This window comes from Oncorhynchus kisutch, linkage group LG27 (genome assembly GCF_002021735.2).
Source record: "Oncorhynchus kisutch isolate 150728-3 linkage group LG27, Okis_V2, whole genome shotgun sequence".
Taxonomy (NCBI): Eukaryota; Metazoa; Chordata; class Actinopteri; order Salmoniformes; family Salmonidae; genus Oncorhynchus; species Oncorhynchus kisutch.
The window spans coordinates 18,547,459-18,563,242 of NC_034200.2; the positions used below are offsets into that span (position 1 = coordinate 18,547,459).

At 41.0% G+C, this 15,784-nt stretch overlaps 1 protein-coding gene across 5 annotated transcripts; it reads left to right on the forward strand.

Annotated features, from left to right (window-relative positions):
- The first annotated feature begins 1,466 nt into the window (after positions 1-1,466).
- Positions 1,467-15,418, forward strand: LOC109872024 (vacuolar protein sorting-associated protein 4B). 5 transcript variants are annotated; one of them, XM_020463101.2, is made up of 14 exons: positions 1,467-1,523; positions 1,808-1,972; positions 3,630-3,741; positions 7,035-7,135; positions 8,681-8,792; positions 9,173-9,323; positions 9,428-9,486; positions 10,926-11,045; positions 11,307-11,463; positions 11,672-11,820; positions 11,932-12,013; positions 12,326-12,545; positions 13,258-13,398; positions 13,547-15,418. In XM_020463101.2, exons 2-14 carry the CDS (start codon positions 1,952-1,954, stop codon positions 13,646-13,648), a joined length of 1,527 nt encoding a protein of 508 aa, XP_020318690.1. In that variant the 5' UTR covers positions 1,467-1,523; positions 1,808-1,951; the 3' UTR covers positions 13,649-15,418. The 5 variants fall into 5 exon arrangements, with proteins under 5 accessions (XP_020318690.1, XP_020318691.1, XP_020318692.1 ...); XM_020463102.2 differs by lacking the exon at positions 1,467-1,523 and adding an exon at positions 1,542-1,663; XM_020463103.2 differs by lacking the exons at positions 1,467-1,523; positions 1,808-1,972; positions 3,630-3,741 and adding an exon at positions 6,752-6,861.
- Positions 15,419-15,784: the final 366 nt, after the last annotated feature.

Below are 15,784 nucleotides of genomic sequence, written 5' to 3' on the forward strand. Positions count from 1 at the left end.
AAAAAGCATGTGAAAAAGGTCATTCAAATAACCAAATTCAACCTAGCTAATTTCCAATTTATACGAAATTGTTTGACTACAGAGGTAGCAAAACTGTACTTCAAATCTATGATACTCCCCCACTTAACATACTTCTTGACTAGTTGGGCCCAAGCTTGCTGTACAACATTAAAACCTATTCAGTCTGTCTACAAACAAGCTCTCAAAGTGCTTGATAGGAAGCCCAATAGCCATCATCACTGTTACATCCTCAGAAAGCATGAGCTCCTGAGTTGGGAAAATCTTGTGCAATACACCGACGCATGTCTTGTATTCAAGATCCTAAATGGCCTGGCTCCCCCTCCACTCAGTATTTTTGTTAAACAGAAAACCCAAACATATGGCAGCAGATCTACAAGGTCTGCCATGAGAGGTGACTGTATAGTTCACTTAAGGAAAAGCACTGTGAGTAAATCTGTTTTCTCTGCGAGAGCTTCCCATGTCTGGAATACACTGCCATCAGACACACATAACTGCACCACATATCACACTTTCACAAAATGCATGAAGACATGGCTAAAGGTCAATCAGATTTGTGAACATAATCCCTAGCTGTGTAATGCCGCTTTCCATGTTGTCTGTTGTCTGTAGCTTTTGTCTTGCTGCTTTTTGTTCTATGTTGCTCTGTCTGTATGCTACGTCTTGCTTGTCCTATGTTGCTCTGTCTGTATGCTATGTCTTGCTTGTCCTATATTGCTCTGCGTGTGCTCAATGCTCAATGATGGTCTATATTGTAATTGTTTTTAATAACCTGCCCAGGGACTGCTATTGAAAATAAGCTGGCTGGCTAAAACCGACACTTTCACTGAAACGTTGATTAATGTGCACTATCCCTATAAAAAATTGAAAAACTCAAACTCAAAAGTAATTTTAATTGCTAAAATATACTTAAGTATCAAAAGAAAAAGTATAAATCATTTATAAATCCTTATATTAAGCAAACCAGAAAGCACCATTTTCTTGATTTTTTCAAATTTAGGGATAGCCAGGGGCACACTCCAACATTCAGACATAATTTACAAACGAAGCATGTGTGTTTAGTGAGTCCGCCAGATCAGAAGCAGTAGGGATGACCAGGGATAAGTGCATGAATTGGACCATTTTCCTGTCCTGCTAAGCATTCAAATGAAACAAGTACTTTTGGGTGTCAGGGAAAATGTATGGATTAAAAAGTACATTATTTTCTTTAGGAATGTAGTGAAGTAAAAGAAAAAGTTGTCAAAAATATAAATAGTAAAGTAAAGTACAGATACAACCAAAAAACTACTTAAGTGGTACTTTAAAGTATTTTTACTTAAGTACTTTACACCACTGCTTACTACATTCCTTTACCCTGGCACTTTATTTGGATTTGATGTAGACTTTTTTCTCTGTTTTATCCCCTCTAGGGGAGTTTTAAACTTCCTCTTTGCATGAAACTTCCTCTTTGAGGCGGAAGGGTTGCCTAGTGTTTAGAGCGTTGGACTAGTCCCCGAGCTGACAAGGTACAAATCTGTCATTCTGCCCCTGAACAGGCAGTTAACCCACTGTTCCTAGGCTGTCATTGAAAATAAGAATTTGTTCTTAACTGACTTGCCTCGTTAAATAAAGGAGAGAAAAAAATGAAGGACAGATACGGGTGAAGGTTAATAATGTTAGCCTATTTTATCCTACTGTGAATGTTTTCCTGGGCTGTTGACTATACTTGCATAACAAGTTTGTCATTATGACTCACAGGCAGGCGGGTTTCAGTCTCAGCCCTCAGCATTGTTGTCATTCTTTTCAACAGGAACGTCTCTCAGACGCATGTGTGCTGTGACGAGCCTGTGAGATAAGCAACAAGTTAATGGCTCTGTGGGTAAACGAAGCAGAAAAATCAAGGGTCTCAGACTGTGTTGGTTCTCAGTAGCAACTGACTGCCTGAAAACTTCCAATGGAGCCAACAAATATACAGGTAAAGTGACTGACTATTAATGTAAATAGCACTTAATCTTGGTAGACACATCTATGCTTTCCTGTAAATGAGTAATGTATGTTTATGGGCCTATGAGTTTGATTCCACTTGTCAGAGTGAGACTGTCAAGCCGTCTTGGGGCTAGTGTCATCATAGAACTGTAGTCAAGCGTGTGTTTCTTGTATTAGTGCTGTGTTGTCACTTTTGAGAAGCTGATCAACTTGTTTACTTACATTCAAACAAACTAAAATAGTACAGTATGTTATAAAGAGAAGGTCTATGGTGATTTTGTACTGTACGTGCAATCGCTACACTACAGCTATTGGTTTCATTAACAAAGATGAGCTCCCACATTTGAGATAAATCTGCTGGACAACAGCTTGTTCCAGAGCCAAATAAAGCCATTGTGAGCCACTTAAAATAGTGTTTCACTTTAACACAGCTAAGAGAAATTCAGTAGTGGCTTGTGATGCTGATGCTCCATCTCCATGTATTCCATGATCTAATCAGAGCATAAGAATGCAATGAGTCTGTCTTGTCAGGTAGCCTAAAGGTTAAGAACATTGGGCGAGTAACTGCGAGGTCACTAGATTGAATACCCAAGCCAACTAGGTGAAACATCTGTTGATGTGCCCTTGGGCAAGGCACTTAACCAAACTTGCTCTGGATAAGAGCATCTGCTAAATGACAAACATGTCTCACTCAAATGAAGCAATGAATGTAGACATAATAGGAGACTATGTGATGAACAGTGACAGTGAATGATGCTGTGACTGAGTAGCAGCAGTGCCCAACTCGTCCTACTTTCTTCTGCCACACTCCTCCCTCTCTAATACACTTTTCTGCCCAACTCATCCCTCTCTCCCACTCCTTTCTGCCCAACTCATCCCTCTCTCTCCTACACTTTTCTGCCCAACTCATCCCTCTCTCTCCCACTCCTTTCTGCCCAACTCATCCCTCTCTCTCCTACACTTTTCTGCACAACTCATCCCCCTCTCTCCCACTCCTTTCTGCCCAACTCATCCCTCTCTCTCCTACACTTTTCTGCCCAACTCATCCCTCTCTCTCCCACTCCTTTCTGCCCAACTCATCCCTCTCTCTCCTACACTTTTCTGCCCAACTCATCCCTCTCTCTCCTACACTTTTCTGCCCAACTCATCCCTCTCTCTCCCACTCCTTTCTGCCCAACTCATCCCTCTCTCTCCTACACTTTTCTGCACAACTCATCCCCCTCTCTCCCACTCCTTTCTGCCCAACTCACCCCTCTCTCTCCTACACTTTTCTGCCCAACTCATCCCTCTCTCTCCTACACTTTTCTGCCCAACTCATCCCTCTCTCTCCTACACTTTTCTGCCCAACTCATCCCTCTCTCTCCCACTCCTTTCTGCCCAACTCATCCCTCTCTCTCCTACACTTTTCTGCCCAACTCATCCCTCTCTCTCCCACTCCTTTCTGCCCAACTCATCCCTCTCTCTCCTACACTTTTCTGCACAACTCATCCCCCTCTCTCCCACTCCTTTCTGCCCAACTCATCCCTCTCTCTCCTACACTTTTCTGCCCAACTCATCCCTCTCTCTCCTACACTTTTCTGCCCAACTCATCCCTCTCTCTTCCACTCCTTTCTGCCCAACTCATCCCTCCCACACTCTCATTTCAGAAAGCTATAGCTGTAGCACAGAAAGCCTCCCAGGAGGACCAGGCTGGGAACTACACAGAGGCTATCAAATCTTACCAACACGCTGTCAAGTACTTCCTGCACATTGTAAAACGTATGTAACCATCACTCCTGAAGAAATGGACCAAATGTCATACGGACAGGACATGCAATTCAGTAGCCGCAGAATTGTAATGGGATCTGATGCTACAAACCCGTTACAGCATGGCTAGTGTAAAGTTCAGCAAGGAATCTTTCAACTAACCTGTTCTTGCCAATACTTTCTTAATTCTCGATTTAGAAGAATAGTATTTTATAAATGTCCGTATCCAGTTGCATGTGGTTCTCAAAAAAACTGAGAAAAATCGGAAAGATATTAAATACACATTTTGTATTGCAAAACTTTACACTAGCCAAGATGTGAGGGGTATGGAGCATCACATACTGTAATTTGGGGCAACTAGACTCCCTTTAGCAAAATGTCTAACTGCTGACACACAAAAAAAATCTTAGTTTGGTTAAAATGTGGCATGTGGATGTTGGCCATGAAGGACGGGGCAAACACACTATGAAGGAATATAAATGGCTACAGTTGACATTTCTTTTTATTTAATAAATAAATCAAAGGGGCATCCAGCTATCGGGAAGGAGGCAAGATCAGGTGGGAACATTCTAGCCAATGATCTTTTGTAGAAAAATATATCAATACACCCGTAACAACCTAAGCATTATAAAACTTATATTCAATCAAATAAGCCTCACCTATCAAAATAGCAATTCACTTTCATCTTGACCAAATTCAACACTCTCTCATTGCTCCCCAAACAAAAACACTTCACTTGGTCTGCTTAACTCTATAACGCTTAATCTGCGTGAACAGATTGTGGGCAGAGTCGACCCTCTCACTTTGCCTCTTCCTCTCTGTTGTCAGTCAGTGTCCCACCTGGGAGAGCCGTGAGGCTGCTGGTTTGTTTGGTGGCCTTGAGGCCTTTCAATTGATTTTGAATCTTTAGTTTGAGCGTGCTTTTTTGTAGTTTCCTTTATTATATATTTATTTTGGGTCGAATACTAATCTGCTTGGACTGGCTGACCATGGAAGTCATGACTGTGTTGGCCCTGGACTAGTCTGATTAATCAGGCTGTAATACACAATTCATTTGTATATACAGCCTGAAACTAATGGCTGAAAATCATGTAAACGTTCCTTACAAGCCAGAATGTTGAATAAAATTACATTTAAATGTACTTTACCGGTTGTCTGTGGGGTTTGTACTTCAGCTGCTCAACATTTTTGACAAAATTAGGATAAACAATACTTTTCTGTGGATATTTTATCTCAAATTTCAAGCAGATGAAGGACAAAACGCACAGACAACTGGTAGAGTATGTTTAAATGTAATTGTATTCAACATTCTGGCTTTTATGGTTGTGGTCTTCTTGGGTGGCAGGTAGCCTAGCGGTTAAAAGCGTTGGGCCAGTAACTGAAAGGTTGCTGGTTTGAATCCTGGAGTTAACTAGGTGAAAAATCTGTCAATGTGCCCTTGAGCAAGACACTTAACCCTAATTGTTCTTGTAAGTTGCTCTGGATAAGAGCATTTTTTACTCAAATGTCATGTAAATTCATTGCATACGCTTACTTCTCACCTTTATTTTCTAATCAGGTTACAGGCCATGTAGCTTGGCCTAAAAGGCTCTGAATTGTCAATCCGATCGCTGCTGTGGCCGTACAGCACATTTACTACGATGTGGCCTCCGCATAAATCAGAGCATTCATCCTTCACGGAGCAGAGCTGTTGTCAAGAAAGGTAGTTTGTGTTTATACAAGGACCTCCCGCCCCCACCTACTGTCAACCAATCATGTCAATGCGAAGCGATACAGAGCCCTCCGCGAAGATACAAAATTTGAGCCGCACACTGCGATGCGGTACAGAGCTCCAATTAGCCTCCCGAGGCACTGCAATTCCCTCTGTACGGAGCCTCCTGATTGCTTTGGTGGAGCAAGCAGAAATGGGCTTTAAGACCCCAAGGCATGACAAGTGCAGCAAAATTAGTAGGCTAGTTATTGGTTTCGTAACACTTTATTAAAAACTGATTAAAATGTTTCTCTCTAAGCAATATGATTATTTATCTTTAGGCTCCCCTAATATATATCTATAAAGTTTATAGATCTAACTTCATTGGATTATGCATAACTTTTTCTTATTTATGAAATATTAGATCAATTTACCTCAATCATTTTGTTGGAGTGATTTTATTAGACAGATTACATTTTTAGCTGAGCAAGAGTAGTGGTAGGCACGAAACGTGGCGATGCTTTCCAATTATGTAGGCAATGCCACGCACATGTACGTGGCAAAGGCACGCATGTGTACATGCATGTGAGGCATTCATGTAACCGAAGCCTGCAAGAGTTTACATGGTTTCAAATCAAATGAAATCGTATGTACCAGGTGATAGAAATGTAAACGGCAGAACCAACACTAAAAGAAGTCGGGTAAACAATACGTTCTTGTGGGTGTCTTTTGTCTCAAATTTCATGCTGCTGAAGGACCGACCGCACAGACAACCGGTATAAGTTCAAATTTTATTTTATTCAACATTCTGACAATGTTGCATTGCTATGTTTCGGACTGTACAAGCAGAGGTGTAGGCTACATAACCAATGAATTGGTTGAAACCTCCTTTACAAGCTAAAGACTATACAAACATCTAGAAGCAGACTATCATAACATCACATAATATTAACAGGCCTTTCTCAAGCAGACCGGTAGGTGCATTTTCAACACGGGAGACAGGCTCATAGCCATGGGAAGTAGGGTTGCTGAGGGTCCTGCAGCACCCCTTGATAAATCTAAATCAAATATTTTAAAATGATAATACATTAACAAAATGACAGAAGACTCTGGGGGAAAAAAGAGGTACACACTTCTCAAGCATCCGCGGGTGGGCACGCAAGGACCTGTAGGAGCAGAGCTCGATAAGGGCCAACATGAAGTCAACAAAGTATCAAAATTAATTTTACAAACTGAAGAAAATAATTTAGCTGGAGATTCAAAAATAACTGGAGACGTTGCTAGCCATAAGGGGAGTATTTAGCAGTAGTAGCCTGCACAGAGAGGAAGGATGGATATTGGCATGTCAGTGATTACCATGTGATGTGCTATGTCTGGCTACCCAAACTCCTTGCTCTGGGAGAAGGTTGCAATTGTGGCAGCAATTCGGATCGTTCCTGCACGTAGGTATTCCACCAAATTTGTCAATTTTTAAGCAAGGATTGCAGTCTCAGCCTGAAGTATGTAGCGAACAAAGAGCAGTGGAAGAATTCCGTTTGAGACATCAGGCAAGCCGAAACTATGGTCTCTACAATAACCTGTGTCACCGTCAACAACTTAAAACTCCTCTCCTCAGGTGAACCACAGGGTAAAGAGGGCAACCAGAAGATCAGGGAAAAGTGTAAACTGTACCTGGACAGAGTGGAAGAACTACAGGAGTATATCGAAAATAAAGAGGTAATTAGACAGTGGAACATTCTATAAACAATTTTTGCAAAAATGTCGGTCATTAACGTTGTTCAATGCATATATTCAATTATATTACGAATTCCTAATTCTATGGTCCGATGTAAATGCCAGTGTAGGCCTAAACCTATGTCAGCCTAATTGGATTGACAGTTTTCCATTAATCTGCCTGGCAACTCTATGGAGGTAAGGATATAGCTAATAGGAGATGTGCACTCTGCATATCCTTCACATGTCAACATGATCCTAACCCTACACATTTGACATTTCATCCCTCTACAATATCGTATTGCCACCCAGAGATGGGTGCGTCTATGAATGACGCGGACATTTCCCGGTCACGTGAGAATCAACTCCGTGTCTGATAACGCGGAAGTGTATTATTTTGTATTTATTAATGTATAGTTATTCAAAGATCTAATAAAAGGCTTGGATATCGACTTTTCCGGGCTGCAATTTAAGTATTAACAAATAAAGGGCCTGTTCGTTGCATTTTTTATTTTTTACAAGTAATCATATGGCTGCCAACAACAATTTACAGGTAAATTGGGAAAGCTAACGTCGGCTAGCTACAGTACCTAGTAGTTAGCAAAAATACAAACCACCCAGTTAGCATGGCACTAGTTAGCGAACGTTTGTGAGATAACTATTATTTGTAGATCTACTGTGATAATTTTTTTCTAAGTGTCGTTAGCTAACTGATTGTTATCTATCTGGCTACGGTAATACGCTAACTTGTTAGCTCGGACGCTAGCTAGCGGAATTGTTGTTTTTTGTTGCTTCGAGGTCGCCAACTTGAAATGACAGCAGTTAATGTTGACAGTAGTCACTATCAAGTTATTTTAAGCCTGATTGAAGATGGTTAGTTAACATCAGCTTGCTTTGATAACATCAGCTTGCTTTGATAGCTGTCTCGTCTTGGCCTTGTTGCAAAGTTGACCGGTTCATTTTTAGTTCTAAATGTGCTCCCCTCCGCAACAAGGCCAAGACGAGACAATCCGAAATTTGAATAGCAACCAAGTACCTTGATAATGTTATTAACTAGCTACCATTAGCTAGCTATCTGTCTAATCACAAAGCTAGTTTCGTGACCTGATTGTTGATATAGCTAACGTTAGCTAAGCTTACTGTCTGAATATTTTAATTAACTAGTTAATAGTTCATTAACTAGTTAATGTCTTCCCTGTCAGTCAAACATTTTGTGGGAAGTGAAATTGCAACATACTCTGTATTACAGGTGGTCGGTCACATTTTGAGCTATGCATGTGCCATGTATCACTTCATGGAACATGTACATACACAACTGTAGCTCTAGATAAAGCCTTGCATATGGGGTCATGTTTTTGATATATAGGAACAGTTACTGTACTTGCTTCTAGTTACTGTAATTAGAACTACGTGCTTGTGTTATGCCATTGCATCCAAGAGTTATTTAATTGTGATTGACCAGATCAAACTTATCCTGCAGCGAATCCTTTCAATTTGTTTTTACTGTTGTCTTTGTTTTTTCATAATGTTCTCATCCCTGTTTTTCAGAAAGCCATAGATCTGGCCAGCAAGGCGGCCCAGGAGGATAAAGCTCAGAATTACGACGAGGCCCTGCGTTTATACCAACAAGCTGTTCAGTACTTCCTACACGTAGTGAAATGTATGCTTTAAGACAACGGGATATTTGCATAATGCTCTTTTCTCTTTTAGGGTTGTAACAGTCTCTGGATTGTTCAGTCCATTGGTTTGTGTGGAGTTGTTTATCACCACCTCTGTCTCATATAGGCTAATGGGGACATTTTAGAATCTCACTACAGTAGTGACCTGTCAAACGTATCTGGGCAACTATTGGAACCTATCAGATTAATCTGTCCAGTGTCTACTTCTACTTATCAGCAGAATGCATCATTTTTTTCCATTTCACAGAATGTCATAGTCTAGGGGAGTTTACTGTAATTGTGATTTATTCATACATTTTCTAAATAAAAACAGATTCTTCATATGGTATTAAATATAATTCGTCCATTTCTCTCCTGTCAGATGAATCCCAGGGCGATAAAGCCAAACAGAGCATCAGGGCCAAGTGTGCCGAGTACCTGGACAGAGCAGAGAAGCTCAAAGAATACCTAAAGAAGAAAGAGAAGGCTCCACCTGCCAAGCCTGTGAAGGAGTCCCAAGCCGATGACAAAGGGTGTGTGCAGGAGCAGGCTTTGTTATGTGTGAGAAGGGTTTAGCCTGTTATACAGAGTGATTTGGAATGTGATGAGTCAACCTATTTGGATTATTATTGTGCAGGAATGAGAGCGATGAAGGAGACAACCCAGAAAAAAAGAAGTTTCAGAACCAACTTTCAGGTTAGTTATCACTTACAAAGTGAAACTACCACAGTATGTATCACAACACTGACATACTATAGAATTGTGAAAAAGGTGATTTGGCTCATTTCCACTTTACTTTCAGTTTTCCCATATCCTGTTGAGATGTCTAACTCGTTTACATTGGCTTGTGAAAGTATTCAACCCCCTTGGCATTTTTCCTTTTTTTTTGCCATACAACCTGGAATTAAAAAATATTTTGAGGGGGTTTGTATCATTTGATTTACACAACATGCCTACCACTTTGAAGATGCAAAATATTTTCTGTGAAACTAGACAAAAACAACAGAACTATTCACCCCCCCCCTAAAAAAAAAGTCAATACTTTGTAGAGCCACCTTTTGCAGCAATTACAGCTGTAAGTCTCTTGGGGTATGTCTCTGAGCTTGGCACATCTAGCCACTAGGATTTTTGCCCATTCTTCAAGGCAAGACCACTCCTGCTCCTTAAAGTTGGATGGGTTCTGCTGATGTACAGCAATCTAAGTCCTACCACAGATTCTCAATTGGATTGAGGTCTGGGCTTTGAGGGATAACTTCTTCAGGGTTATCTTTGTTGCCTCTGATTAATGCCCTCCTTGCCTGGTCTGTGAGTTTTGGTGGGCGACCCTCTCTTATCAGGTTTGTTGTGGTGCCATATCCTTTCCATTTCTTTATAATGGCTTTAATGGTGCTCTGTGGGATGTTCAAAGTTTCAGATATTGTTTTATAACCCAACCTTGAGCTGTACTTCTTCGTCCCTGACCTGTTTGGAGAGCTCCTTGGTCTTCATAGTGCCACTTAGTGGTGTTGTAGACATTGGGCCTTTCAGAACAGGTGTAACTATATACTGAGATCATGTGACACTTAGATTGCACACAGGTGGACTTTATTTAACTAATTATGTGATTTCTGAAGGTAATTGGTTGCACCAGATCTTATTTTTTAAATTGATTTTATCTTCATTTAACTAGGCAAGTCAGTTAAGAACAAATTCTTATTTTCAATGACGGTCTAGGATCAGTGGGTTAACTGCCTGTTCAGGGGCAGAACGACAGATTTGTACCTTGTCAGCTCGGGGATATGAACTTGCAACCTTTCGGTTACTAGCCCAACGCTCTAACCACTAGGCTACCCTGCCGCCCCAATTATTTCAGGGCTTCATAGCAAAGGGGGTGAATACATATGCAGGCACCACTTCTGTTTTTTTAGAATTTTTTTTTTCACTTCACCTATTTTGTGTATTTCCATTACATGAAATCCACATAAAAATCCATTCAAATGACATGTTGTAATGCAACAAAAATAGGAATAACGCCAAAGGGGGTGAATACTTTTGCAAGGCACTGTAATTATTAGATTTTCACATGAGGTGACTGATCATTTTCCTTCACTGTAAAATTATTTGTATGTTCCCATCATACTGGATGTGTTTTTCAGGGGCTATCGTTATGGAAAAGCCAAACATCAAGTGGAATGATGTTGCCGGATTAGAGGGAGCCAAAGAGGCCCTGAAGGAAGCTGTTATTTTGCCAATCAAATTCCCACATCTTTTCACAGGTAACGTAGTGTTACTGCCTCAGATCGCCACAGAATTAATGGGGAAAGAACCATTTTGAATGTATGAAAAACATGCTGAAACCTCCACTGTTGGAACATTTGATCAGCCTTAGGAATATACTGAAAATAAATGAATCCATTCATTCTTGTATAGTACACAGTCAATTGGTTATTACCCTTCATTCATTTGTTAATGAAAAGCTTAGTCTATTTCTGCCCCAATTTTATTCACGACCTCTCCCAACAACCTCTGTCTATCAGGCAAAAGAACGCCGTGGAGGGGGATCCTACTCTTCGGTCCTCCTGGAACAGGAAAGTCCTACCTGGCTAAAGCTGTGGCCACAGAGGCCAACAACTCCACCTTCTTTTCCATCTCCTCATCTGACCTGGTATCCAAGTGGCTGGGAGAGAGTGAAAAGTGAGATTTTACTCTTCATCCAGGGAATTGTGGAGAGACGTAAAGTCCAATGCTGCTGTTTTAATCTGTTTGTAATTTAGACCTAATATTAAGCCTAGTCCTGGACTAAATAGCTAATTTAATAGAGATTATTTTAGTCCAGTATTAGGTTTAATCTGTGTCCCGGATACTGCTCACCTTGATGTTGATGCTCCTTTCTCCTCTCCAGGTTGGTAAAGAACTTGTTCACCCTTGCACGGGAGAACAAGCCCTCCATCATCTTCATAGATGAGATAGACTCGCTGTGCGGCTCCAGGAGTGAGAATGAGAGTGAGGCAGCTCGCCGCATCAAGACAGAGTTCCTGGTTCAGATGCAGGGTGAGAGAGCCAGAAAACGATATGTATCTGGATATTATAGCGGACTGTATTGGTGTTTTGCTCATATTAAGTGAAAATGGTTGTAAATTGTTAATGAGAATTTTTCCACAGGGGTTGGGAATGACAACGATGGTGTACTGGTGCTCGGGGCCACCAACATCCCTTGGACGTTGGACTCTGCTATCAGAAGACGGTAATGTCACATTCTTACACTGGCTTAGCCTACCATCTCAACAGTGTACACAAATAACTTGTCCTTTATGGTTCTTGACTGTGACACCAAAGCCATAAAAATGTATGATCACTTTTACCACTCAGCTTGAACGTGATTGGTGATACCGTGAACACACTGGACTGAAGCTAGGAAACTCAGCAGCACTGCTTCTTCGCTTTTTGTTGCTGCTCAGACCTACCCTGTAGATGTATTCTTCTTCCTGTAGATGTATTCTTCTTCCTGTAGAGTAGGTGTGATACATTCAGTACAACTCATCCTTAATTATCTCAGGTTCGAGAAGAGGATCTACATCCCCCTGCCCGAGGAACACGCCCGCACCTTCATGTTCAAGCTCCACCTGGGCGCCACCCCCACCAGCCTCAACGACTCTGACTTCGTCACCCTGGGAAAGAAGACAGACGGGTACTCAGGGGCTGACGTCAGCGTCATCGTCAGAGACGCGCTTATGCAACCAGTCAGAAAAGTTCAGTCAGCCACTCACTTCAAGCGGGTACGTCTCCATAATGACGACCATTGAATAACGCTGTCTATTTATTTTTCAGTGATAATCCCTATATCAAATGTTATTTGTCACATGCTTCGTAAACAAACCGGTGTAGACTAACAGGGAAATTCTTACTTACGGGCCCTTCCCAACAACACGGTGAGGAAAAAAATATAAATAATAGAAAAATAATACCACAAGGAATGAATACACAATGAGTAACAATAACATGGCTATATACACCAGGTACCAGTACCGAGTCCATGTGCAGGGGTACGAGGTGATTGAGGTAGGGATAGATCATAAACAGTAGCAGCAGCATATGTGATGAGTGAAAAGAGGGTCAATGCAGATAGTCGGGGTAGCTATTGGTTAACTATTAAGCAGTGTTATGGCCTGGGGTTAGAAGCTGTTCAGGGTCCTGTTGGTTCCAGACATGATGCATCAGTACCGCTTGCTGTGCTGTAGCAGAGAGAACCGTCAGACTTGGGTGGCTGGAGTCTTTGACGCTTTTTAGGGCCTCTGACACCGCCTGGTATAGAGGTCCTGGATGGCAGGGAGCTCTGCCCCAGTGCCGTACGGACTACCCTCTGTAGTGCCTTGCAGTGGGATGCCAAGCATTTGCCATACCAAGTGGTGTCGCAGCCAGTCAAGATGCTCTCAATGGTGCAGCTGTTGAGTTTAATTTGTAACACTGCAAATTACATTGTTATTGAAGGTACGAGGGTCATCGAGAGACGACCCCAACATCGTGGTAGATGACCTTTTGACCCCATGCTCTCCAGGAGACCCGAATGGCATCGAGATGACATGGATGGACGTCCCTGGGGAAAAGCTATGTGAGCCAGTTGTTTGTATGGTGAGTGTAAAAAAAGAATTAAGTTATTAATAATACTTGATTAATATTATTCAGTTATCCGTTTCCCCGCCTCAATGGTAATCTGTTTCTGGGAAAACAAGACTGTTGAATAACCTTTTGATCATGTCTCTCTTTTTATTCTTCGCAGTCTGATATGCTGAGATCCCTGACCAGCACAAAGCCAACAGTCAATGATCAGGATTTGGACAAACTGAGAAAATTCACAGAGGACTTTGGACAGGAGGGCTAAATTGGGTCATTTTAGCCAAACCAAAGCAAATATTATTGATTGTCAAGTGTTCCTTCTCTCCTCTCCATCTTTTTCCCACTCTCCCCCTCAGGCTCTGTTGGCTTATCACATGACTGCTCTACTAATAGAAATATAATTACTAGAACGGACCTCTCCATTTAAGTAATCTATTTCTTTGGCTCGACTGAGCTTGGTCCATTGGCCACAAGGGGTTAAACAAAGACGGGTATTTTCTTAGATGCTTCCCATGTCCAAAGGATTATGGATCTCTTCGCATGTCTGAGGTAGACTTGATTGGTGAATGGAAAGCTACATGGCAATTAGGAACATTGGTGCAGCACCTTGGGCTGAATCCTAATATGTAAACAATGCTCAACTTGAGCATTTGCATACATCATGCTTTGAAGTCAATGGGAGTTTGATCTGGAAGTCGCCGATACAAGCATGTTAACAAAATTAGAATGCTTCTCTTTGTATAGAGTGCTTATTTAACTTGCCCAATAAATATCTGAGCTAATTTTCCAATTACCCATCCAATTTCCTTCAATGAAATTGACCTTCACTTTTCAGTGTGAGCACCCATATATTCCACTTTTTGTACAGGATATTTTTCAAATATTATTGGTGGAATTTATGACAGTCTCAAGATGATGAGAATTACATGGGTTTGGATACTTTAAGCACAGCAAATGTACAGGTGTAGGATCTTAATTTGATCACTGTTGCTGCAGGAAATGCAAACTTCTGGTGTATTCAAGGTTTAAAAATACTTCTCAAGTTTGTAATTTCCACTTTAAAATGTCAGACTTGATTTGCCCTAAGGAAAAATGTATCAACACCTGTTGTTGCAGGATTATTTTCCTGCTCTGAAGAACTGGTCATATTAAGATCCTGCATCTGTATGTCATTCTACATACAGACATTTGTGGGGCTACGGTTAGAATAATTTACACACTCTGGATGGAAGTAGCTTTGGGACATATTTTATATGTACATTTGTTTTCCCCCTCCAGAAGAAAGGCTACTCTGTTCATTGTCATTATGATTCAAACTGTCAGGATCATCAACGTTACTGGACCAGAAAAACCTTTATAATATAGTCACGGATTCAATACTTTTTTTCCCCCCAGACCATCCACACACTCTACATGTAACCCCTTTTGCTGATCTTCCTAACAAGAACTAGAAAGAGATGATGCCGTAGTGAGATCCAGTCAAACTGTCAAACAGTGTTGAAGAAACAACGCAACTGATATGTTGGTGTGAATGGAATTTTGTGGGTAGCCTGAAATGGACATTTTAGGCACAAAAGAACACCCTCATGGCATCATGTCCTTTTTGTTATTGCATTGGAATGCAGTTCCAAGCAGGTACTTGCTTACTACCTTTTAAGATGTGGCCATTTTAAGTGGCAATGCACACCATGTGCCTTCTAAACAAGTAGCAAGATCATATACATAGTTTTTTTGTTCATTTTCTTCATTTGGAAGTTGATATCCAGTAAGACACAGCTATATTGTGTATTTTGTCATTGATGCTATGAAATATATATTTGCACATTTCATGTAAACTGGCTTTTAGAGGTTGTATATCTCTGCTCTTAGTGTTGGCATTCTTAAGAATTTCAAGGTGTTGGGTACGTCTTTGGTGTGGTCTTCACTTTACTGTAAAACATGTCTTGTAGAGAATGATACAGTATATCAGCGAGTGGAAAAGTCATCAGAATTTCTCTGCCGTGCATATGTAAATAAAAGTCATATTAAGATTTGACATATTTGTAAAGTATTGTCTCAAGTTCCAGGTTGAGGATTTAAAGGAATCTTCATGAATGTCAATCTCTCACTTGACAACAATGAGGAGGATATAACTATTCTTATTGTCAGGTCATGTAGGTATAATAAGTGTGCCAGTAGCGGTGCATGGGAAAAATCAGTGGGGGAAGCCAAGCCAGAAAAAAAAGCCATATTACAACCTGTGTTGTGATAATTGAGTTGTTTGCTCTATAACCTGTTACTTCATATGCATTGACACAGTGATATACAGCGTATTCAGACCCCTTCACTTTTTCCACAGGGTAGCCTAGTGGTTAGAGCGTTGGACTAGTAACCGGAAGGTTGCAAGTTCAAATCCCCAAAC